The 25679-nt window shown below is 42.4% G+C and overlaps 1 protein-coding gene across 2 annotated transcripts; it reads left to right on the top strand.

Annotated features, from left to right (window-relative positions):
• Positions 1-299: 299 nt before the first annotated feature.
• Positions 300-25516, top strand: zyx (zyxin). Of its 2 annotated transcripts, none has more exons than XM_061948223.1 (10): positions 300-636; positions 14893-15139; positions 16776-17059; positions 17942-18037; positions 18722-19258; positions 19781-19922; positions 20054-20223; positions 20313-20491; positions 20577-20697; positions 23667-25516. In XM_061948223.1, the coding sequence occupies exons 2-10, from the start codon at positions 14908-14910 to the stop codon at positions 23778-23780; spliced, it is 1875 nt and encodes a 624-aa protein (XP_061804207.1). In that variant the 5' UTR covers positions 300-636; positions 14893-14907; the 3' UTR covers positions 23781-25516. The 2 variants fall into 2 exon arrangements, with proteins under 2 accessions (XP_061804207.1, XP_061804215.1); XM_061948231.2 differs by lacking the exon at positions 300-636 and adding an exon at positions 726-1119.
• Positions 25517-25679: the final 163 nt, after the last annotated feature.

Genomic DNA, 25679 nt, shown 5'->3' with positions numbered 1-25679 from the left:
ACACCTTTAACTTGTTAACAAAAACATATGTTTCATAAATAAGTAAATATAAATTATATATATGAATGAGGTAGATCCCCACGACTTGATCAATTGAAAAGTAGCTCGCCTGCAGAAAAAGTGTGAGCACCCCTGGCTTAAACACAAGGTCCTAGGCTGTTATGTTGCACATGTTAGGTGTCTGTACCTAATCAAGCCTCTCTTGCCCTCCCTCTCACTCCGTTCTTCATTCCCTCACTCTTCTGACCTTACAAGGAGAGGCGAGGAGAGGGTTGATGTCATTCAATGAAGAATGCTGCAAGAATCCAGAGAGAACGGGGGAGCGAGGAGGGCTGGCTGTGGAGGCGGAGGAGGGGTCCGTGTGGACAGAAAGAGAAAGAGAGAGAGAGAGAGGCGCTGTTTACATTGTACTTACACAGATCCTCGGCCAAAGTCAAACGAGAGAGAACTTGTTTGAAAGGATGCTGTCATTCCTTATCCAGCGTGAACAGCACAGGGGGAGGGTCCACTTCTAGTCAGCGGCTGGAAAGAGGAAGCTGGAGTGAAAGAGAGCGAGGCAGAAAGGGGAGAAGTTACTATTACTGGCAACGACCACAAAGAAGAAGGGGAGAGAACCACTTCCAGTGCATTACCACGGTAAGAAGTGAACATTGCGCGGGTTTTTACCGACCTAATTAGGACAAGTGCTGTCAGCTTGTGGCACACGCTCAGATTGTGAACACAGACGCGACAAAACACACATTTTAACAGTTTGTATATATACCTGGGTTTAATGATTGTTGTTCCGCCAAATCAAAAATGGTCACATTGTTCTCGCGTGTATTTTTTTCTCTCCATTGAATAGAGACTGGCGATAAAGGGCGGCTATGCGGAAGCACCAACCTAGCCACAGGAAGAAGAAAAAAGTTCTCTGTTAGCTTAGCGTGCTAGCAATGGTTTTACTTCAAAGATTTGTCACTGCCATTGAACGGGATACTGAAAGTAGGATCAGTGGGGCGGTGTTTAATCCCTTTGGGCGCATCAAGGACACGCTTCAAAGTGCCGTGAAAGGGGGGCGTGCTAGTCGTCCACGAAGCTAGGCTAACGTGACAGCCGCGGAGGTTTACGTGTAGCAGGCAGGTGAGTGGAGGTGATTTAACCGGATTTTGTTTTGGTTTTTCGTACCCGCTTAGAACATGAATATATTGAAAATAACCACGCTAGACTCCTTGTATGAACCTCTTTTTTATGCACAAGTGAACTGGTCTGGGTGTACCTGACCTACTGCAGCTAGCTACTAAGTATGCCACTCGAATTAAAAAAAAAGTCAATTTACTGTTAGTCATACTATACTTTTACTTTGCTGGATAATATATGCGATTTAAGATTCAGATAGGTTGATTGGCAACACTAAATTGGCCCTAGTGAATGATCGTGAGTGTGAATGTTGTCTATCTGTGATGAGGTGGCGACTTGTCCAGGGTGTATCCCGCCTTCTGCCCGAATGCAGCTGAGATAGGCTCCAGCACCCCCAACCCCCGCGACCCTGAAAGGGACAAGCGGTAGAAAAAATGGATGGATGGAACCGCGATCGACTCCTTGCATGAACCTTTTTTTTAACAGGCACGGCGTTATGCACAAGTGAACTGGTCTGGGTATAAAGTTAAAGTTAAAGTACCAATGATTGTCACACACACACACACTAGGTGTGGCGAAATTATTCTCTGCATTTAACCCATCACCCTTGATCACCCCCTGGGAGGTGAGGGGAGCAGTGGGCAGCAGCGGTGGCCGCGCCCGGGAATCATTTTTGGTGATTTAACCCCCAATTCCAACCTTTGATACTGAGTGCCAAGCAGGGAGGTAATGGGTCCCATTTTTATAGTCTTTGGTATGACTCGGCCGGGGTTTGAACCCACAACCTACCGATCTCAGGGCGGACACTCTAACCACTAGGCCACTGAGTAGGTGTACCTGACCTACTGCAGCTAGCTACTAAGTATGCCACTCGAATTAAAAAAAAAAATCAATTTACTGTTAGTCATACTATACTTTTACTTTGCCGGATACTATATGCGATTTAAGATTCAGATAGGTTGATTGGCAACACTAAATTGGCCCTAGTGAATGAATGTTAATGTTGTCTGTCTATCTGTGTTGGCCCTGTGATGAGGTGGCGACTTGTCCAGGGTGTACCCCGCCTTCCGCCCGAATGCAGCTGAGATAGGCTCCAGCACCCCACCTGCGACCATGAAAGGGACAAGCGGTAGAAAATGGAAGGCTGGAACCATGATAGACTCCTTGTATGAACCTTTTTTTAACGGGCACGGCGTTATGCACAAGTGAACTGGTCTGGGTATAAAGTTAAAGTTAAAGTACCAATGATTGTCACACACACACACTAGGTGTGGCGAAATTATTCTCTGCATTTAACCCATCACCCCCTGGGAGGTGAGGGGAGCAGTGGGCAGCAGCGGTGGCCGCGCCCGGGAATCATTTTTGGTGATTTAACCCCCAATTCCAACCTTTGATACTGAGTGCCAAGCAGGGAGGTAATGGGTCCCATTTTTATAGTCTTTGGTATGACTCGGCCGGGGTTTGAACCCACAACCTACCGATCTCAGGGCGGACACTCTAACCACTAGGCCACTGAGTAGGTGTACCTGACCTACTGCAGCTAGCTACTAAGTATGCCACTCGAATTAAAAAAAAAAAATCAATTTACTGTTAGTCATACTATACTTTTACTTTGCCGGATACTATATGCGATTTAAGATTCAGATAGGTTGATTGGCAACACTAAATTGGCCCTAGTGAATGAATGTTAATGTTGTCTGTCTATCTGTGTTGGCCCTGTGATGAGGTGGCGACTTGTCCAGGGTGTACCCCGCCTTCCGCCCGAATGCAGCTGAGATAGGCTCCAGCACCCCACCTGCGACCATGAAAGGGACAAGCGGTAGAAAATGGAAGGCTGGAACCATGATAGACTCCTTGTATGAACCTTTTTTTAACGGGCACGGCGTTATGCACAAGTGAACTGGTCTGGCTGTACCTCATACTTGCCAACCCTCCTGATTTTCCCGGGAGACTCCTGAATTTCAGTGCCCCCCCCAAAAAAAAAATCTCCCGGGGCAACCCTTCTCCCGATTTCCACCCGGACAACAATATTGGGGGCGGGCCTTAAAGGTACTGCCTTTAGCGTCCTCTCTCACCTGAAAAGGAGACTATTATATATGTCTCCGTTATCCATAGGTTTATCTATAATCCATAAAGTAGGCAGGCACGGAGCTATTTCTCAGCATGTGTTTATTCCAGCCGGCACGTTAATACACTGACACACAACATCCGGATTCCCATCGTGCATTGCTTCAAAACTACGGCAAGTAGTAATGGCCAAAAACATAACAGAGACGAAGCAGAAGAATGAAGAAGAGACATGGCGACGACGAGTAAGAAGAAGTACGCTTGCAAGTTCCAAAATGATTGGAAATAATAATTTCAGTTCATCCAGGACAGCTCGAAGGGGAATGGGTATGCTGCCTGCAAATTTTGTAGATCAGACTCCCCCAATCTCCCAAATTCGGAGGTCTCAAGGTTGGCAAGTATGCTGTACCTGACCTACTGCAGCTAGCTACTAAGTATGGCACTCGAATTAAAAAAAAAATCCATTTACTGTTAGTCATACTATATTTTTAATTTGCCGGATAATATATGCGATTTAAGATTCAGATAGGTTGATTGGCAACACTAAATTGGCCCTAGTGAATGATTGTGAGTGTGAATGTCTATCTGTGTTGGCCCTGTGATGAGGTGACGACTTGTCCAGGGTGTACCCTGCCTTCCGCCCGAATGCAGCTGAGATCCAGCACCCCCAACCCCCGCGACCCTGAAAGGGACAAACGGTAGAAAATTGATGGATGGAACCGCGATCGACTCCTTGCATGAACCTTTTTTTTAACAGGCACGGCGTTATGCACAAGTGAACTGGTCTGGGTGTACATGACCTACTGCAGCTAGCTACTAAGTATGCCACTCGAATTAAAAAAAAATCAATTTACTGTTAGTCATACTATACTTTTACTTTGCTGGATAATATATGCGATTTAAGATTCAGATAGGTTGATTGGCAACACTAAATTGGCCCTAGTGAATGAATGTGAGTGTGAATGTTGTCTGTATATCTGTGTTGGCCCTGCGGTGAGGTGGCGACTTGTCCAGGGTGTACCCCGCCTTCCGCCCGAATGCAGCTGAGATAGGCTCCAGCACCCCCCCTGCGACCTTGAAAGGGACAAGCGGTAGAAAATGGAAGGATGGAACCATGATAGACCAGAGGTGGGTAGTAACGCGCTACATTTACTCCGTTACATCTACTTGAGTAACTTTTGGGATAAATTGTACTTCTAAGAGTAGTTTTAATGCAACATACTTTTACTTTTACTTAAGTATATTTATAGAGAAGGAACGCTACTTTTACTCCGCTACTTTTATCTACATTCAGCTCGCTACTCGCTACTAATTTTTATCGATCTGTTAATGCACGCTTTGTTTGTTTTGGTCTGTCAGACAGACCTTCAAAGTGCCTGCCTTACTGGTGACGTTTCACTTCGTTCCACCAATCAGATGTAGTCACTGGTGACGTTGGACCAATCAAACAGAGCCAGGTGGTCACATGACCTGACTTAAACAAGTTGAAAAACTTATTGGGGTGTTACCATTTAGTGGTCAATTGTACGGAATATGTACTGTACTGTGCAATCTACTAATAAAAGTTCCAATCAATCAATCAAAAGTGTGAAGGAAAAAAGATATATTTCAACCGTACATCCCGTCAAAAGCCTAAAGACTGACTGCACAGTTCCTGTCTTCACAATAAAAGTGCCGCTCCATCGCGCCTGCGCTTTCAAAACAAGAGTCTCCGAAAGCCAGCGCAAACAAGCTAGCAAGCTAAGGAGTTTGACGCCAATATATTTCTTGTAAAGTGTATAAAAACGAATATGGAAGCTGTACAAATAAGATGCCAAAAACCCACCACTTTCATGTGGTATTAGACAGAAAGGAGGAACTTTTCTTCTCCATTTGAAAACGTGGACGTTATCATCATTACTGTCTGATTACAATCAACGCAAGTCATCAGAATCAGGTAATACACCAACTTATATTCTAGTCTTCATGAAAGAAAGGAATCTATATGTTAAACATGCATGTATATTCATTAAAACATCTTTAACATGTAAACAAAAACAGCAAAATAAATACATATAAATTATATACTGTATATATCAATGTATATGTATGTATGTATATATATATATATATATATATATATATATATGTATATGTGTGTGTGTGTGTGTGTGTGTGTGTACGTTACTCATCAGTTACTCAGTACTTGAGTAGTTTTTTCACAACATACTTTTTACTTTTACTCAAGTAAATATTTGGGTGACTACTACTTACTTTTACTTGAGTAATAAATCTCTAAAGTAACAGTACTCTTACTTGAGTACAATTTCTGGCTACTCTACCCACCTCTGTGATAGACTCCTTGTATGAACCTTTTTTTAACAGGCACGGCGTTATGCACAAGTGAACTGGTCTGGGTGTACCTGACCTACTGCAGCTAGCTACTAAGTATGCCACTCGAATTTAAAAAAAATCAACTGTTAGTCATACTATACTTTTACTTTGCCGGATAATACATGCGATTTAAGATTCAGATAGGTCGATTGGCAACACTAAATTGGCCCTAGTGAATGAATGTGAGTGTGAATGTTGTCTGTCTATCTGTGTTGGCCCTGCGATGAGGTGGCGACTTGTCCAGGGTGTACCCGCCTTCCGCCCGAATGCAGCTGAGATAGGCTCCAGCACGCCCCCTGCGACCATGAAAGGGACAAGCGGTAGAAAATGGAAGGATGGAACCATGATAGACTCCTTGTATGAACCTTTTTTTAACAGGCACGGCGTTATGCAGAAGTGAACTGGTCTGGCTGTACCTCATACTTGCCAACCCTCCCGATTTTCCCGGGAGACTCCTGAATTTCAGTGCCCCCCCCCAAAAAAAATCTCCCGGGGCAACCATTCTCCCGAATTTCTCCCGATTTCCACACGGACAACAATATTGGGGGCGTGCCTTAAAGGCACTGCCTTTAGCGTCCTCTCTCCCCTGAAAAGGAGACTATTATATATGTCTCCGTTATCCATAGGTTTATCTATAACCCATAAAGTAGGCAGGCACGGAGCTATTTCTCAGCGTGTGTTTATTCCAGCCGGCACGTTAATACACTGACACACAACATCCGGATTCCCATCGTGCATTGCTTCAAAACTACGGCAAGTAGTAATGGCCAAAAACATAACAGAGACGAAGCAGAAGAATGAAGAAGAGACATGGCGACGACGAGTAAGAAGAAGTACACTTGCAAGTTCCAAAATGATTGGAAATAATAATTTCAGTTCATCCAGGACAGCTCGAAGGGTAAGGGTTATGCTGCCTGCAAATTTTGTAGATCAAACCCCCCACCCCCTCCAATCTCCTGAATTCGGAGGTCTCAAGGTTGGCAAGTATGCTGTACCTGACCTACTGCAGCTAGCTACTAAGTATGCCACTCGAATTAAAAAAAAAAATCCATTTACTGTTAGTCATACTATATTTTTAATTTGCCGGATAATATATGCGATTTAAGATTCAGATAGGTTGATTGGCAACACTAAATTGGCCCTAGTGAATGATTGTGAGTGTGAATGTCTATCTGTGTTGGCCCTGTGATGAGGTGGCGACTTGTCCAGGGTGTACCCTGCCTTCCGCCCGAATGCAGCTGAGATCCAGCACCCCCAACCCCCGCGACCCTGAAAGGGACAAACGGTAGAAAATTGATGGATGGAACCGCGATCGACTCCTTGCATGAACCTTTTTTTTAACGGGCACAGCGTTATGCACAAGTGAACTGGTCTGGCTGTACCTGACCTACTGCAGCTAGCTACTAAGTATGCCACTCGATTTTTTTGAAAAATCCATTTACTTTTAGCCATACTATACTTTTACTTTTCTGGATAATATATGCGATTTAAGATTCAGATAGGTTCAATCAATCAATCAATGTTTATTTATACAGCCCTAAATCACAAGTGTCTCAAAGGGCTGCACAAGCCACAACAACATCCTCGGTTCAGATCCCACATCAGGGCAAGGAAAAATTAAATAAATAAATAAATAAATGGGTTGTACTTGTATAGCGCTTTTCTACCTTCAAGGTACTCAAAGCACTTTTGACAGTATTACCACATTCACCCATTCACACACACATTCACACACTGATGGCGGGAGCTGCCATGCAAGGCGCTAACTAGCAGCCATCAGGAGCAAGGGGTGAAGTGTCTTGCCCAAGGACACAACGGACGTGACTAGGATGGTAGAAGGTGGGGATTGAACCCCAGTAACCAGCAACACTCCGATTGCTGGCACGGCCACTCTACCAACTTCGCCACGCCGTATTAACCCCCTCCCACCCTCCCCTCTAGGGCGACTGGTGCAATGGACGTCGTAGATCTAGCATAATATTGTGAAAGTCCAGTCCATAGTGGATCTAACATAATAGTAAGATTCCAGTCCATTGGTAACACTCAATTGTCCCTAGTGTGTGAATGTTGTCTGTGTGGCGGCGACTTGTCCAGGGTGTACCCCGCTTTCCGCCCGCATGCAGCTGGGATAGGCTCCAGCACCCCCCGCCACCCCGTAAGGGACAAGCGGTAGAAAATGGACGGATGGATACAGTTAAACCATGGACGTGATTTCTAATAAAGGCCAAATATAGAGCTCTGACCAGCTGATGCACATTAAAGAGGACCTGCACTTTCTAATAATTTTGCTTATTCACAATGCTTATGTGAACAAATAATACGTGTTGGTTTTTTTTATGCATTTGAACTAGTAATTAAGGCTATGTCTACACCTACTTAGTGGCCTAGTGGTTAGTGTCCGTCCTGAGATCGGTAGGTTGTGAGTTCAAACCCCGGCCGAGTCATACCAAAGACTAAAAAAAAATGGGACCCATTACCTCCCTGCTTGGCACTCAGCATCAAGGGTTGGAATTGGGGGTTAAATCACCAGAAATGATTCCCGGGCGCGGCACCATTGCTGCCCACTGCTCCCCTCACCTCCCAGGGGGTGAACAAGGGGATGGGTCAAATGCAGAGGACAAATTTCACCACACCTAGTGCTCCACACAAGGATCTGGGCTCGAGTGCATTGCAATCTCCTTCAAGATAGCAAAAAATAATGAACCAATCAGGATCGCCAGGCGGGATTTCATAGATGTGACGTAGCGCCGAAACGACTGTTTGATTCAAACAACAATGGCGGCACGCAGCGAGGAGTTCTGTGCTGACATTGATTCTGCTATTGCAACTGCTTTGCGACATCGATCGTCTAGTGACATTGCTGCTTTGTTTCAGTAAAAGTTCTCTAACTTTTCGCTCTGTCGTTATCCAATATGTCGGCTGTTCTGTTTTGGATTTCCCAGCGTTGTTCTCATCAGCGTCACGGGTTGATTTCGATGTGAGTGGTTGAAGTAGCACGTCATTGAAGCTTCTTTTTATAATCAGCCTGACCTAAGCCTCAGGTTTCATTTTTTAATAATAATCTTTGTGATTAACACATGCTTTTATATACAAAATCAAGAGTAAGATTACTAATTCAGTGTTCACATTGGAGTTGTCCCCGGGTCCCTCTGTAGTGGAGAAGTTAGGTCCTGAGGTCAAACAGGTTAAGAACCCCTGCTATATACAATGACCCTGCAGATGGAAATTAGCCTTTGCCTACAATCTGGCACATTAAGTTTTTATATGTACATTATGTGCATTAATGTACTCTAACAAATGGCGACTTCCTATCAGGAGTTGTAATATACACCTATCTATAAACAAAATTATTGGTGTGTTTAGTGGGACAGGCGAAAGTTAAGTAGGAAAAAATGCTGTAGTTTATAAATTAATGTTTCTGTGCGGCCCGGTAGCAAATGCGTCACGGGGGACCGTCCCCAACTACCAGTGCCCGGACCTGATCTACAGAACTAAATAATAAGGAAAGGATAGGATGAACTTTATTCATCCCACAGTGGGGAAATCATGTGGTTGCAGTGCAGATACAAAAAGTCCACCAAAAATAAGGTAAGAACACATGAGGGGAAACACCAAAGTACATTAAGAGAGCCAGAGCTGATGCAACCAGCTGCCACTTCAGCAGGAATTCTACCATTGCCTGTGTTTCCTCATGCTCTTTCTGTATATGCTCACGCATTTCGAGGAAAACATCAGTAGATGAAGATGCAACCTTATTTTTCTCTCATTTCTGCGCACCAATTTTTCTTTTTCCGCTGTTTTTGACCTAGTCATTCTCTCATCAAGAGTGCTCCTGATTATTTGGGATCGCATTTGGCTTGAGTCTCGCTTGAGCCTTTTTAAAATAGTTTCTGTCCCAACTTTGACCAATACCTTTTTTAATATGATCGCTACAAATTACAGTCTTTCTCACCTTTGGCCCAATTATGTGAAAGTCAATTTAACTCCTACTTGGTTAACAATAGATCTGGTAGACATATTTGATATTTCCTTTAAATTCTGCACAAAAATGCCACGATTCGGGATGAAGATGCTACCAAAACTCATACTACGCCAGGGTTTCCACCAGCTTGTCAATATACATGTGTTACAATGTAACACAAGCAGTATACCAGTGGCGGCTGCTGTTCTTTCAAATAGGGCATGCTAATATTAACTATTGTCTAAACTTGAGTACAGTCTCCAATAACAAATAAATGATATAAAGATGCTATGTTTTACAAATAAAAAGTCACTCCAAGGAAAAACAAATTCATGTAATAGTGTATTGTAGCCTCTAAAAAAGTCTGACGCTATTTTTTAGCTTTTATTGCCAATTTTATGCTAACAAACTGGCCCAGTTCCAACAGGTAATGCCTCCCGTAAACACACTATCATCTCCATGCTTCCCCAGACACACAACACTTCCTCATTCTCCGCCAATCCACTTTGTTGCCAGTCGTTTTTAATAAAGAAAAAGTCAGTCTCAAGACAGTTGAAAAAAAGTATGTTGTACAATAAGCGGCAACAATGAATATAGAGGAAAAACAATATAATATAAAAAAAATATGTTAATACTAATTATTAACAGATGTTTTTAAATGTTTGTATACATTTTTTAAATCCTTTTTAAAAGTAAAATCATATCGTCATAGCAAAATTTGCAAGTTATACGATGATATCATGATGACCACGCCCACACCGCCACAGGTATCTTGGCAATATAGGGGAAACCCTGATCAGGAATCATGATTCCAAGTTCTTCCCTAATCCTCTGGCTGGCCTCTGCTGAACAAACAGTACAAGTTAGCAGACGCATGGAAAGACAGCGGACTCCAATGCCTGTGTTCAATTGGCCAGCAGAAACACAGCAGACTCATGATTTGTTTGATTTGGTTCACTGACTCAATCTAACAACTCACTGGATGGAGACATCACAGCCTTCTATAATTAATTTAAATAGTTACACTAACTCCAGTTAGCGTACTCGGCGGAAACACCACAGACTCATGATTCATTTGGTTCACTGGACTTAAGTCAGCAAACTCCCTTGAAATGTTGTAGACTCAACGGAAACACTGCAAACTCATATGATTCATTTTGATTTTGTTTAACTGACTCCAGACAGCAGACTCACTGGAAACACAGGAGACTTAATATTGCAATTGAATTGATTCATTGACCCAAATCATTGAATGCACTGAAAATACTGCAGACTCTGATGGTTCTGCTAAATTGATTCACTGACTTGACTCGCCAAAAACACCACTGACTCATAAGATTCATTTGGTTAATTGACTCGAGTAAACAGAGTTAGAACCTCTTTAGGGTTAAAAGCGTCTTGAAGCAATTGAGGCAAAATGAAGCACCCTGCTTGGCTGTATCCAACTTAGGTGCTGTTGAGTCTTGTCATTTTGGCAACAAAAAAGTCTACATTGCTATCAAAGTAAAGCGAGAGACCAGTTGTGTTTTAGTTTGAGGTCAGTTTAGTGACATGGTTTAAGAGGTTTATGGTCTGTGAATCCTGAGTACATATGGGAGGCAAATAAAGATATGGAGAAGAACTTTGGCTCACTTGGGAGTCATTTTAATTGTAGCCTTGACAAGTTGGGACACATGCGCTATTTACAGCCTGAAATCGCTGCATGTTGTATTTTTCCTGTTTTGTCTATCAAGAATGTTGAAACTTGATTGGGACAAGGCTGTTTGGGTGCACATTGCTTTTAATTATTCATCTCAGTATGATCAGAGGCGGAGCGCAGCACGGGTGCTCCATGAATGAAGTCTAGTGACCTGTAAGGGGGTTCTGTGCCTGCATTAATGACCCTGGCCTAGAAGACACACTTTCCCATAGACTGGGTGCGCTGTTTACACCAGAACAATAGAGAGATTATAACAAAAACATACTGACATACAGTGACACAATGAGGGAGGCAGGAGCAGACATGGTCCATAATGCATGGTTAAGTATTAACTATATTTACAGTAGGTCACTGCAGATGTCATCTGTCATCTTCACGATGCAAGAGTAAATTATTTATTTTCAGAGCAATACTACAGTATATAAACGAAGATGAGTGTAAATGTTGTCTGTTTATCTGTGTTGGCCCTGTGATGAGGTGGCGACTTGTCCAGGGTGTACTCCGCCTTCCGCCCGAATGCAGCTGAGATAGGTTCCAGCACCGCCCGCAACCCCAAAAGGGGACAAGCGGTAGAAAATGGATGGATGGATAGTTCATTTATAGCTGCTAAGTGTTAAACCACAGCTAACTTCAGTTTCTTTTTTGATAGCGTGGAAATCTTGCAACCACCTCACATACTGTAGACCATGGCAGCTTCCTGACGTAATATTGGACCTTTTATGAAACTTAACCTCTTGGGCAAAGGTCAACAGATATTAAGAGAGTGTGCCACAAAGTAGTTGATTTACACTCACAGCCCACGTGGGACCTTTAAATGCTGACTATTGTTATTTAAAGTGGTAATTACACAGCTATGCAGTAAGGCGTCACAATCCTGTTGACCTTTCTTCTTTTCTTTTTTTACATCCTGCATATTAATAGTGTTTTAACTAAGTATTTTACACCCCCACCCTCCCGACCCTGCGCCGCCAAAAAAAAGGTAATGCAATTAGTTGGGTTAGTTAAAAACATGGTTTGGGTGGTATTGTAAGACATTATAGTACCGCATTACAAAGTAGCTGCAAACTGGAAGTGATTGTGTCGAGCCAGAAGTGACACTTTTCAGTTCATGTGACTGAAGGATGAGGAACATGTGTAAAGTAATGACGTTATGATGAGCCATTGCCCAAACTGTTCCTCATGTAGGTAGAGCAAAGATTAAACCAGCACATATCCAGAGAACCACTGCTTGCGGGTAAAGGGGGGAGGCAAAACAGCACACAGAAGATGATGTCATTGTGCTGTAATGCAACATTTCTCTTCACCGCAAAAGGGTCTCTCTCAACTCCAGGATCAAGTTTCAAGACAGATTGGCTCTTGGACAGTTGGGGCAGATGTTGAAGTTGATCTCACAGTATCTAAAATGCTTATGACCGCATTGAGGAACAAATGATGTAACCTGTTTCCGCAGATAATTGACATTGGTTATTCACAGTACTAATATCTGAGTTTCCCCAACCATTATATACCAACATATACCAATTTTCAAACTGTTGCCTTTTAGGTACAATGCAATATTTTGTCGAGTCATGTAAACAGCTAAACAACATTGTTTTTAAGTCAGTCATGTAAACAGCCCATAAAAAGTCCACAACAAAAAACCTGACTATTTGAGACAATGGCAACTTCAATAGATAAGAGATTATAACCATGACTAATTCGAGAAAATAAATTTTGGGCTTTCCTGTCAGGATCACGTTATGCAACCTTCACTTTAAGATTCTTAAGAGCTTGCTGGGGTTTTTTGTCATGTCAGAACTTGAAGTGTAGCATGTGTGTGTCTTGACAAAGAGAATTGGAAATTACACATACTCAAACTTCTTCCTGGTAATATACAGGGCAGCAGGTTAAAGAAGGATGAATGTGACAAGTCGTCATCACAGAAACAGAGTTGTTTAAGTAACATGACTGGCAGTAGCGTATAGACGAGTATACGAGGGAGACAACAAGCCCTTTGACTCGAGCTCCTGTTTAAGACCGGTGGTCTTTTGACACTGCATGGAGTCTTTGTAAAGACACTGTTGTAAGATCGACATTTGTTTAACATCGAGCATGTGTGAGGTGAGCTGACCCTCTTTTTTTGACGTACCTTGCATGATAATGTTACTTATAGATCCGTGACTCACTTGGGACTGCGATTTATGTCCTCATAAACAACAATGTGATAAATATTTTGAGCTGTCTGTGGAAGCCACATCTGCTCTGTATACAAGGTCCGTTGCTAATGGTCCAATCTTCCTTTCAATCCTGCCGTTGCCAAAGTTTTTGTGGTCAGGATCTGTAACTAAATAACTTTGCAACATCCGCTAGTTTCTTTTTTTATTAGGCTGAATCCATAACTAATCCACTGTACCTGTAAGCCATAACAAATCTCAATTTTACCTGACTTTATCTAAAGTTTAAAAGGAAAATAACTATGACTTCAGAAGATCATACAAGGTGCAAAATGTGTGGTTAAACATTTTTTTTCTTTAAAAATGGTAATATTTGTATGATTGGTTTTGAAACATTGTTGAAATCCATGCTCCCACCAGCTCTTGCTGTAAATTTCTATCAAGAGACGTGAAAAGGCTCCCACAAAATAGCAGTGTTGTTGCAATTACATTAGGCACATCCCATATATTCAAATTACAATATAAACAATAGAATCATATCATATAACATTTATATGTCGTTCTACAATCTATATCGTGATATCACCTGTTGGTACAATCGTATAAATAATAAGGCCATTTTAGTAATCGCATGTGTTAACACGTTAACTTTAGGGTTGCTACTATTAATAGTCTAAATCGGTTAATTTGACAAAGAAAATAAGTTTAGATATATATTTTGTTGCTTTTTTTAATCTTTTGAAAAGTGTAACTCATAAAATTTGATCAAATCCAGACCACACGGAGTGCTCCGAACTTTGAATACGTAAACATAGTTACCGCACAGTCGTTGCAATAGAGGGCACGTGAGAGCTGCAAACAGTACAAAATCATTATTTATGGAGGTGGGGGAATAATCGATTTTTAGATGCATCACATTTGGGACACGGACGATTATAAAATCGATTAGTAAACGTCAATCGATAATTTTATGTATTGTAAATAAAGTAATGCAGACAGTTCTAAAATTGGACTGCAGCGAGCCACCTCACTAAGAGATCCGACCTGCTCCTTTACTATAGGGCTCTTACGTTCCAGTTTTGCACACATTCCCATGAATTTAATAAATGTGATGGGAGTTTCTTGTTACAAATACGAGTGATAAACGCTTATTTAGTGCAACAAAAATAAAAGTAAAACTGCATCAAAATACATAAATTAAAGATGCATCAAAAATTATTTTTAATCGAATCGTAGCTCCTGAATAGTAATCGAATCTTGAGGTGGCCAAAGATTCCCACCTCTAGTTATTTCACTATTTTACCTGAAATACACAAAGAGGCTAAATGTGTCTTTTGATTTGATTACTCATTTAATCGGGCAAAATAAATGATAAATTATTCACATAATTGATATCTGCAGCCCTTGTTAACTTTCACAATCTTTATTAGACTACAATATATATTTACATAGATTTTTTTTTTTTATAAATGTTTTATGCTTTCCATCTAAATTGAGACAATGTTTATTGTGTTCCTTCGCAGGTGTAAATATCAAAGATGGAGAGCTCCAGCAGCAGCAGCAAGCCGATGATGGTGACATCCTCACTTAACTTTACGGTCACCACGCCGTCTTTCTACAACCAGCCCAAGAAGTTTGCATCGGTGGCCCCTCCGCGGCCCAAAAGTCTGACGCCCCCTTCCGCTCCGTCGCCGCCCCCAATGTCTGTGGGCACAGGCGTGATTGGACGAGTGGGTGAAGTGCCCCCAGCACCCTCCTTGCTGTGTTACGGTATTCCCTCATTACATTATTATGGTGGAAGGCGCCTCCATTGTGAGAGTGTACATTTTGAATGACTAAAACACTTGATTGTGAGTAGTTTGCTCCATAGTTTATATAATCAAACACAGCTTACAAAAAGGTGGGCAGGTATAATTAGTCCCTTGAGTTGCATCTACTTTCCTTCAGGTGATCTGTAAGTAAAAGCAATTCAAGACAACACTGCAAATAAACAGATGAGAACACAAACATATTCAAAGTCTAGCTTTTAAGATGTGTCCTTGCTAAACACATGTCAGCATTACGGTTTTAATGAAATAGTCTCTGGTTGTTGATCATTGTCAGCGTTCAAAGTTACAAAAGTGAAAACAGATCTTTCTCTCTTTGTGCCAACATATTGAAATATTTTTCATGACTGAGCAGTGGCGTGCAAAGATAGTTAAGGAGAGTATTTGTGTAACCACCAAAAAACACCTGTGGCTCCATTTCAAGTAGGCGTTAACTTGCACAGCACTCAGTAATGTATCAGCTCTGCCATTAATTATAATGTACTTTACAGGGTTTCCCCTAGAATGCCAAGACACCTGCGGTGGTGGGAGGCGTGACTGTGGGCGGGGTCAATATGACACCATCATATTATTTGTTATGATGCATATATTTTCTTTAAAAAGGCAAAAAACATGTATTTACGGTATACATTTAAAACAAATCTGTTATTAATTATAGTATTAACATATATTTTCCTTACATAATATTGTTTTGCTCTATTTTTCAATTGTTGCTGCTTATTTTACAACGTACTTTGTTGAGAATGTTTTTTTTCCTAGAGATTTCTTCAGTCCTTTTAGTCACTCTTTCTTTATTAAAACGATTGGCAACAAATCTAGCATCTATTTCATGTGTTATTGTAGACTGTACTCCTGTTTAGAGACTCTTTACTTCTGTTGCTCTGTAAGCAACGTAAAGCGAGCTGCAGAGAGCCTGACGTCATACTTGCTTTGCGCTGCTGGGAGCCTTTCTCCTTAAAAGCCACCAGTGTCATTTTTAAATTCAGAGGATTGCTCTCTGCAGGTATATCTCAGATACAATAAAGTGAGTCCACATTGCGGACATGCTACCTTCAATCCAGACAACCCCATGTGTATGGCTTACGTCATAACATTATCTGGATTCGTAAGCGGTCTTACGATGATCAAATTTAATTTTTTTTGGCAGCCAATTTTTCGGTGCATCATTAGTCAATAGTGCGCAAATAAAAACAATATATATCCAATTATACTTAATGTGTATGTTAGTGTGTTATGTTAATTTTTCCCATGATCTGTGAACACTGTGTCGGTGGAGAATGAGAAAGTGTTGTAGTGTGTCTAGGAGTGAAACACGGAGGCGTGTATGCACGGAGAAAATACTTGTTGGAATTGCGCCCATTGTTAGCATAAGATTGGCAATAAAAGATAAAAAGAGCGTCAGACTATGTGTGTTTTCTTCTGGATGCTACAATACATTATATTCCTTTTTTTAATTTAAAAAAACAACACATTTTTTAAGGTGTGGTGGCTAATATGTTGCTGCGGCGCACCACCACAATCAAATACGTGAAGGGGGAACCCTGCTTTAATATTTCACCCTCTCCTTTATTTTCTTTCAGATTTCCCACCTCCTCCTCCTCCTCCTCCTCCGATGGATGACGATTTGCCAGCCCCTCCCCCCGAATGTCAGATCACGCCTCCTGCCTCTGACGCCCCGGCTCCAGCCTTCCCGGCTCCGCCCCCGGTCGACGAAGAACTTCCCCTGCCACCAGCCCCCGAAGAAAGCGCTCGGTTGCCCAGCTTTGCCTCGCCCCCTCCTCCTCCTCCGCCACCGCCACCGCCACCTGCGCCTCCCCTCCACGCCACTGGTACTAGTTTTCCCAGTGCTGTTGGGCACCCACTGGTAAGCCAGGATAGACATTGTGACAAATTAATCAAATAACATGGAATAATACTTCTTGAAATAGTGATTAAAATACGTTAGAAATCATGACATAGGAAAAGTTTAGAACAATTCCCCATGTCTCCAATATCAATTGCTCCATGGTTATTAGTTAATAGGGGATTAAATAAGGGGCAAAATGTGATTGACTATATGTGGCGAATAGTCAAAAGGGGAATCATTTTTTATTTATTAAGAATTAGCGATACATATAATCGATTTTTTCTTTATGTATTAGAATACTTTCATGACCATTAAATGATGATTATGGCCTATGCTTGCCAGATTGGTAACCGAATAGTACTTTTCTGACATTCAATTATGTGTCCAAATTAAAAACCATCATTTTCCTATTGAGCCTGCCAAACGCGGATTATGATTCCTGTAAATAGAAGGGAACTAGCAACACAAGCAGCCTTTAATAAGGCCTCGAAAAATTGGCTGCTTGGAAGCCAAAATTGTAATCTCAGTTGATAGGCTATTGGTATAAAATGTAAGTGTATATTATATTGAATCTTGGAAATTATTTTTTTTATTTTGTGAATCTGTGTACCGGTAATATGTTTTGAATGTGTGTCATCTTAACATCAACTTGCCATGGCCTAGAGATAAACATTATCCATTGGCTATGATCTCACATATTAATGTACTTAAGTTCATTAATATGTATTGTCCCTTTTAAATTAACTAAATCTAAAACCCATTTATTACATCATCCTTTGAACTGTTTTTCAATTTTCTTAAGCTAACCCTAAAATACTTATAGTAGCTTTGTATTATCATGGCCCATTTTGTGTTTGTTAATGCACTTGTTTCTTCCCTCTTCTGTCCTTTCTCTTGCAGAGGGCCGTGCAGAAGCAAACAAGCTTCGATAAGCAGATCGACTCTCTGACCGACTTGCTTTCCGAAATGGAAACGCGGGGGCCCTTCAACCCTAAGGTAAAATAGCAGAAATGAAGACATAAACCTGAACAAACAAAGGCTGTTAAAAGACAATTAGGATGGACAGAGTGCTCCACAGAGTTTTAAAGGTAGCCAAGTGAGGCAATGACAACAGGGTTTGACTCACAGGATGATAATGATGAGATGAGAAAAAGATTCAGACCGAGGAAGGAAACAAAACAAAGACTTGGCCGGTCAGTGGAAATAATGTGGAGCGTTGCCAGTTCTGGTTTTATGAGTCTCAGTTCAGGTGGAAAGCTCAATGATAAGTGAAATGCACACACAGCACAACGGGCTGGCAGAGAAAGCAGCAGCAACAACAAAAAAGTGAGGAGATTCTTGCAGAGAGCGTTGCACACTGGAGTGAGTCAGTGAGGAGCGTGAGAGTATGATGAAGCCAGAGTGTGTTGCCAGAGACCCAGTGAGAGGTCCATAAATGGAGTGTGTTTAGTCCAAGCGGGAGGTGCAGGATCACGGCACAATATTGTTTGCTCCAAATCTGCAAAATAAATGTCAGAAAGCTGAAGCTCTGTTGATAAGCTCCAAACATGAGTGTTTGTTTTATCACAGTGCCTCAGTCAAAACCGTTGATGTGTTGCGTGCCAGATATCACCTTATTTTAGCAGTTTGTTTTATAGTTTTGTTAACAACTGAAGAGTCACATGTTACATGTATCCACAGTTGCCAAGCCAGTATTCCACAGCGGCATCACCCAAACCAGCCGGTCCCCCGCCAACAGCCCCCAAACCAACGCTCTCATTCCTCCCCCCTCCTGAGATGGGAGACCGCCCCCCTCCTGCACCGTGGGCAGAGGAGCTCAAAGCCCGCACCAGCCGACAGGCCAATCACAACTCGCCACCAGCAGCGGCCCCAAAATCCCCATTTGGAGCGAGAACAGCCACTTCCTCATCATCGCTGGCAAAAAAACTCAACCAGAACCTGAACCAGTCGCCATATTCAGCCAGTGGTCAGCCAAAACCTTTCCTTGCATCAGCCACAAGCACTTTGCCGCCACCTCCAGCTGCTCCACCTGCACCTCTTTCTCCATCAAACAACATGGCTACCAACAATCACATGAGGAGTCCTCCATTTGTCAATCAGGGGAACGTGAACCAAAGCCCACCTGCTGCCGTGCCACCTCCCCAACCTAAGACCATGACATCTCCTCCACCCTCCTCCTCCTTCAGTCAACCAAGGAAATCTCCTCCTGCATCCATGGTATGTTCACTGATACTGACACTGAAAACCGTAAATCGTAGCACAGACACAGGCGTTTAGCGATGACATTAATTGGGGCCCCTTTAATTTAAATGATTTTCCACATCCCCTTGGGACTATTTCTACTTTCCATGAGGCAGAACCATGTTTGTGTGTAAGTCATTGCGGTATCGCACACAATCGTCATCAACCCACACTATTGTTTGATATCCCAGTCGCTGTATCTTAGTCCTTCATGCTGCAGTATTAAACTCCACCGTCTTAGCTTTGCTGCAGCTTCCTGAATTTTTGCTGCCCTCATTCCCCTTTTGAATAACAGGGACATTCCCAAAAGTAAATATGGGAGATATTTTCCATTGTTTTTTAATAAGGTTTTCAGTGTGCCATGGGTACAGTTTCCCTCTGTTGAAATTTAAGCTAATAGAGCTAATTAAGTAAATATCTCTATTAACTATCATCTGCTATAGTAACTGCATGGATTGAAAATAATTCATGCAGTGACAATTGACTGTTTGTGGACAGCCATCACCTCCTGGTCCAGTGTTAACTTCTGTTGGAGGTGTGCCCCTCAACATGAGAGAGGTGGAAGAACTTGAGAAAATGACCAAGGACTTCATCAAAAACATGGATGCTCACCCACCTGTTGGCCCAGCTCCCCTGACTGGTACGCACTTCGCATCTTGTAACTTTATAATGAATAATTAAAGACAAACCAGCAGGAAAATACCAATAATCTATTTTAGATACCTCCTGACCCTTCTAAGCACAGTCTTTCCATCTCTGCTGTGATTTCAGAGCTTTGTGGCAAGTGTGGCGAGGCACTGTCCCGTACTCAGCCAGCAGTGAGGGCCATGGATAAACTCTTCCACTCCAACTGCTTCTGTTGCATGACTTGCCATCGCCCTCTGCAGGGCATGCAGTTCTATGAGAAGGATGGCGCGCCGCAGTGCGAGGACTGCTACACGGTGTGAAGACCATCTCAAATCAATGGGAGTTTATGTTTATTAAGTGCTTTATTTTAAAGTAAACAACGTTCCTCCATGTTGCTCCTAAGAGTTCCCTGGCAGTGTGTTCCCGATGCGGGGAGAGGATTACGGACCGTGTGCTGAAGGCGGTGGGTCAGTGTTTCCATTCCCATTGTTTCCGCTGCATCACCTGCTCCTGCATACTGGAGGGGGCGCCATTCATCACCGACGACAACAACAACCCATACTGTGTCCAGGATTACCACAGGTGCTTGCTGAGATGTGAATTATAAACCCTCAATACCAGCAAAAGTGTTACCATGTGGGAATGTGACGTCCATTTTCCATTCCAGGCGTTTCTCCCCTCTGTGTGTCAGCTGCAATGAGCCCATTATTCCAGCGCCAGGCAGCGAGGAGACAGTCCGAGTTGTGGCTCTCGACAAGAACTTTCACCTGAAGTGTTACCGCTGTGAAGTAAGAGCCATGAACAGCATAACAGGGGTCTCAAAGCTTTTTCTTTTCGGGAGCTACTTTTAACAAAATGAATACCGCAGAGCGCTACTCATTTTTTCATATCATAATTTAACCCAAACAAAGGTAATAACCTTGCTTTAAAGTTAAAGTTAAAGTTAAAGTACCAATGATTGTCACACACACACTAGGTGTGGCGAGATTATTCTCTGCATTTGACCCATCACCCTTGATCACCCCCTGGGAGGTGAGGGGAGCAGTGGGCAGCAGCGGTGGCCGCGCCCGGGAATCATTTTGGTGATTTAACCCCCAATTCCAACCCTTGATGCTGAGTGCCAAGCAGGGAGGTAATGGGTCCCATTTTTAATAGTCTTTGGTATGACTCGGCTGGGGTTTGAACTCACAACCTACCGATCTCAGGGCGGACACTCTAACCACTAGGCCACTGAGTAGAACATTAACAAAATGTTGATGTCCACAACTAAGATTTTGTGTCAAAAAATGGACAACCAACATTTTTGTTAGTCTGCATCTTGTATTTTTAGTGTGGATTTATTTCTAGTTAATTTTTTTTATATCACTGGCGCTATTTTGACAAAAAGAAAGAAGTTAGTGTTTTGTTAATATGAATGAATGAATGAATGAAAAAAGTTTATTTCGGTCATATAATCAATATATAATATAATCATAACTTAATCATATAATTCATAACTTTTACGGACAGAATTTCTAGGCGCAGTCAAGGCGTTGAGGGGATCCGGTTTGGTGGCTGCAGGATTAGGTCTCTGCTTTTTGCAGATGATGTGGTCCTGATGGCTTCATCTGGCCAGGATCTTCAGCTCTCGCTGGATCGGTTCGCAGCCGAGTGTGAAGCGACTGGGATGAGAATCAGCACCTCCAAGTCCGAGTCCATGGGTCTTGCCCGGAAAAGGGTGGAGTGCCATCTCCGGGTTGGGGAGGAGACCCTGCCCCAAGTGGAGGAGTTCAAGTACCTCGGAGTCTTGTTCACGAGTGAGGGAAGAGTGGATCGTGAGATCGACAGGCGGATCGGTGCGGCATCTTCAGTAATGCGGACGCTGTATCGATCCGTTGTGGTGAAGAAGGAGCTGAGCCGGAAGGCAAAGCTCTCAATTTACCGGTCAATCTACGTTCCCATCCTCACCTATGGTCATGAGCTTTGGGTTATGACCGAAAGGACAAGATCACGGGTACAAGCGGCAGAAATGAGTTTCCTCCGCCGGGTGGCAGGGCTCTCCCTTAGAGATAGGGTGAGAAGCTCTGTCACCTGGGGGGAGCTCAAAGTAAAGCCGCTGCTCCTCCACATGGAGAGGAGCCAGATGAGGTGGTTCGGGCATCTGGTCAGGATGCCACCCGATCGCCTCCCTCGGGAGGTGTTTAGGGCACGTCCGACCGGTAGGAGGCCACGGGGAAGACCCAGGACACGTTGGGAAGACTATGTCTCCCGGCTGGCCTGGGAACGCCTCGGGATCCCCCGGGAGGAGCTGGACGAAGTGGCTGGGGAGAGGGAAGTCTGGGCTTCCCTGCTTAGGCTGCTTCCCCCGCGACCCGGCCTCTGATAAGCGGGAGAAGATGGATGGAAGGATGGATATAATCAACCATCAACCATTTTGTGTGACCAGTTTAACAGTACAGATTAGACATATTTAACAATCATACACATTTACACACAAAAAGAAAAGAAAAAGAATGACCGAAAAAGGAATAGGCTGAAGCCAAAGCTTATACTTGCCTGTCCTATACATTCACTGAAAATTAGATTGCCTGGAACATCAATGTTTAAAAAATCAATGGGATGAAAGTAATTGTTACTATATTTTATAATTTTCAATTATTTCACCTTTCAAGGTTTTCTTAAACCTTAACAAAGAACTACATGTCTTCAGCTCATCACTGAGCTTGTTCCACCATTTAACTCCTAAAACTGAAATACATTTGTATTTTATATTAGTTCTTACTTTACTTATTTCAAAAATCAATATCCCTCGTATATCATAGTTTTCTCCTCTTAATTGAAATAACCTAAGAATACAAGCTGGAAGGCTGTTGTTCTTTACTCGAAGACATAAATGACTGGCAACACATGCAAACAGCTCCTGCAATAGTTTTTCTTCAGCTGGCTCCTCTGTACATGAATTCGTGTGCATGTGCGTGTGGGTGTGCGTGTGCGTGTGTGTGTGTGTGTGTGTGTGTGTGTGGGCAACTTATGATGGACTTGTGTGAGTCATCTGGGCATTGTTTTTAAATCTGTCAAGCACTGTAAGGGGCGGTATAGCTCGGTTGGTAGAGCGGCCGTGCCAGCAACTTGAGGGTTGCAGGTTCGATCCCCGCTTCCGCCATCCTAGTTATTGCCGTTGTGTCCTTGGGCAAGACACTTTACCCACCTGCTCCCAGTGCCACCCACACTGGTTTAAATGTAACTTAGATATTGGGTTTCACTATGTAAAGCGCTTTGAGTCACTAGAGAAAGGCGCTATATAAATGTAATTCACTTCACTTCAATTCACTTTGTTGCATTTCTTTTATATATGAAAGGTGCTTTATGAATACAGTTTGATTTAATTTAAATTGTACTTTAGATTAGGGAGCAGATCTCCTTTCAAACTATGCGGTCATTGTCTTTGTGCTATTTTGCGGTGATTTGTCATTAAACCGAGGCATGAATTGAACAGTTTTACAAATACTGAGAGTTTAGGCAAATATTCTTTGACCCTTTTGGGGAGCTACTCAGAATAAGCTAGCCAACTACAGGTTGGGGACCTTTTCAATAGAACATTCAATTTCTTATTATTACCAGCTCATTTTCCGCTGTTTTTTTTACTATTGATGTTCTGTGTTCAACACACTTGACTTTAATAGTGCTCATCTTTAAAAAGTCCCAATATTAAGGCGTCGGTGTACTTAAAGTGCATGAATATGTTCTGATTGTATTTCTGATGTCTGTTGTTCTACAGGACTGCGCTCGCCCCCTCTCCATAGAAGCGGATGAAAACGGCTGCTACCCACTGAATGGTCGCATCCTGTGTATGAAGTGCCACTCCAAGCGAGCCAAGCAGGCAGCCCAGTGAATTATTTGTGTCCCTCGCGATCCCCCTCCTTAACATCTAATCCCAAACCAAATCCAAAAGCACAGATTCCATTCAGCGTTTGGCCTTTGCGAAACAAACAGGGCTTTTCTTTTCAGTGTTGCTGCGCAGGTGTAAGTGTGCTACGTGAAAAACGATGTTTGCATGCAGGGTCGACGTCCTTGTCTTTTTGTCGGATCCATGTTTAGTGCAGAGGTAATGTTCTGCACCCTTCAATAAACCATGTCTTCGTCGTATGTTTACGCTAAAATGCTCCGCATATCTTGCACAGTCGGATCCAAGAGTAGCAACTTGGAAGTGGTAACACTCTACCTGCAGCTCTCGTAGCCTATCAGCATCGCATACAGATGTCTTCTGTTTGTTCACTAGTACCACATTAGCATTTGTTGTGCCAGAAAATAATACAATCTTATTTTTAGTACAAGATAAACTCAAATAAATAGGAGCAAAGTTAAGTGTTATATGCATGCTGTATGGCCGCTCAAACTGCGAACAAAGAGCCGAGCAAAGCTTTACCAGCACAGATCTCGCTATTATGTAGCTCAAAGTGTCACCAGCATGGCTCTAAGCAGGACCTATTATGTGATTAAAGCTTTATTTTAGATTCTAAAGCTCCATCATAGGTGCGGTCTTTCTGATGCTTTGATTTGGAAACCTTTTGCTTTACATCATAACAAAATACATACCACTAGCACTAGCTTTAAGGCTTTTTAGGTAATGGATGTTTAAAGCTGCTGTATGTCGTCTGCTCAAAATGACATTTTTTTAATACAACGGCTAGCAGGTTTAAGAAAATAGATTGAACAGATAAACGTCTATATTTTTTAAACTTTGTAAAAACAATTGCTTTTAAGGCCTGACAAAAAGACTTGCAAATGCCTGTTGCATGTGCGCATAAATAAACAAGATTGATGTTCAAGAACAAAAGGATTTAAAAACGGATGCAATGGTGGTTGCTGTTGAATCAGTGAGTGAAATCATCAGTGATTGAAATCATGCGTTTGTGTGCATTAGTGGGGCGTAGTGTACATGGTTAGACCATGCAAAAAGAGGGCATGGTTGCTGCTCGATGAAACACTAGCGCTCTCTAGGCAGCCACCTACCTATCTGTGGCATACAGCAGCTTTAAGCACAGTGACGAAAATATAGAAAAGCTGTTTTAATGGAACATTTTTTTACATCATGTATTCATTTTTGAGCCCAGTATTTTGACTTCAATCTCAATGAAAGGTGAAAAGTCTATACTGCAATTTCTTCCCATTATTCACCTTTTCTACTTAAATCAGCTGTGGGTTATGTTATTTCATTGTATTGTGCTGTATTTAGTTAGTTATGTCTTCATTCCTATCCTGGCAACATGCCTTCACTATTGTATCCCACTCAGCGTGGATTACGACCATAGAAAGTCATTCCTCAGTAAGCTTGTATTGAGTCAGTCTGCTGCAAAAAAAAAAACACAACAATAGTGACTCAGCATTGCATGCTCGCTGCGTACTGTATTATACTGTATGTCTTCTGCACCAACAACTTAAAAATGCCTTTGCCATCCCTGTGACGATGCCTGCGTTTATCCGGTGTTACATTGCCTTGTTCTTTTTTTTGTATAACTTTTTATATAAACTCCTGTTTGATATGTGTGAATGTATACATGTTTAAAACAAAAACATTTAGCCCCAATTTTTTTGGCTGTAACAAAATCAATAAATGCCTAAATGCTCTTTTGGCCTTGTTTTATCATCACTACTCAGGCTACTTCATTAGGTACACAATCTAATGACAAGTATCCAGTGTATTTGTAGTTAGCCATGTGACAACCACAAATGTGTCCCCGCTAGCCCCTCAACTAAGCTTGATGACGTAAACGTGCCGTGGACCTCGAGG

Source organism: Nerophis lumbriciformis, linkage group LG04 (assembly GCF_033978685.3).
Source record: "Nerophis lumbriciformis linkage group LG04, RoL_Nlum_v2.1, whole genome shotgun sequence".
Lineage (NCBI taxonomy): Eukaryota > Metazoa > Chordata > Actinopteri > Syngnathiformes > Syngnathidae > Nerophis > Nerophis lumbriciformis.
Note: the sequence above shows the minus strand (reverse complement) of the source record. Positions and strands in the feature narration are given on the sequence as shown.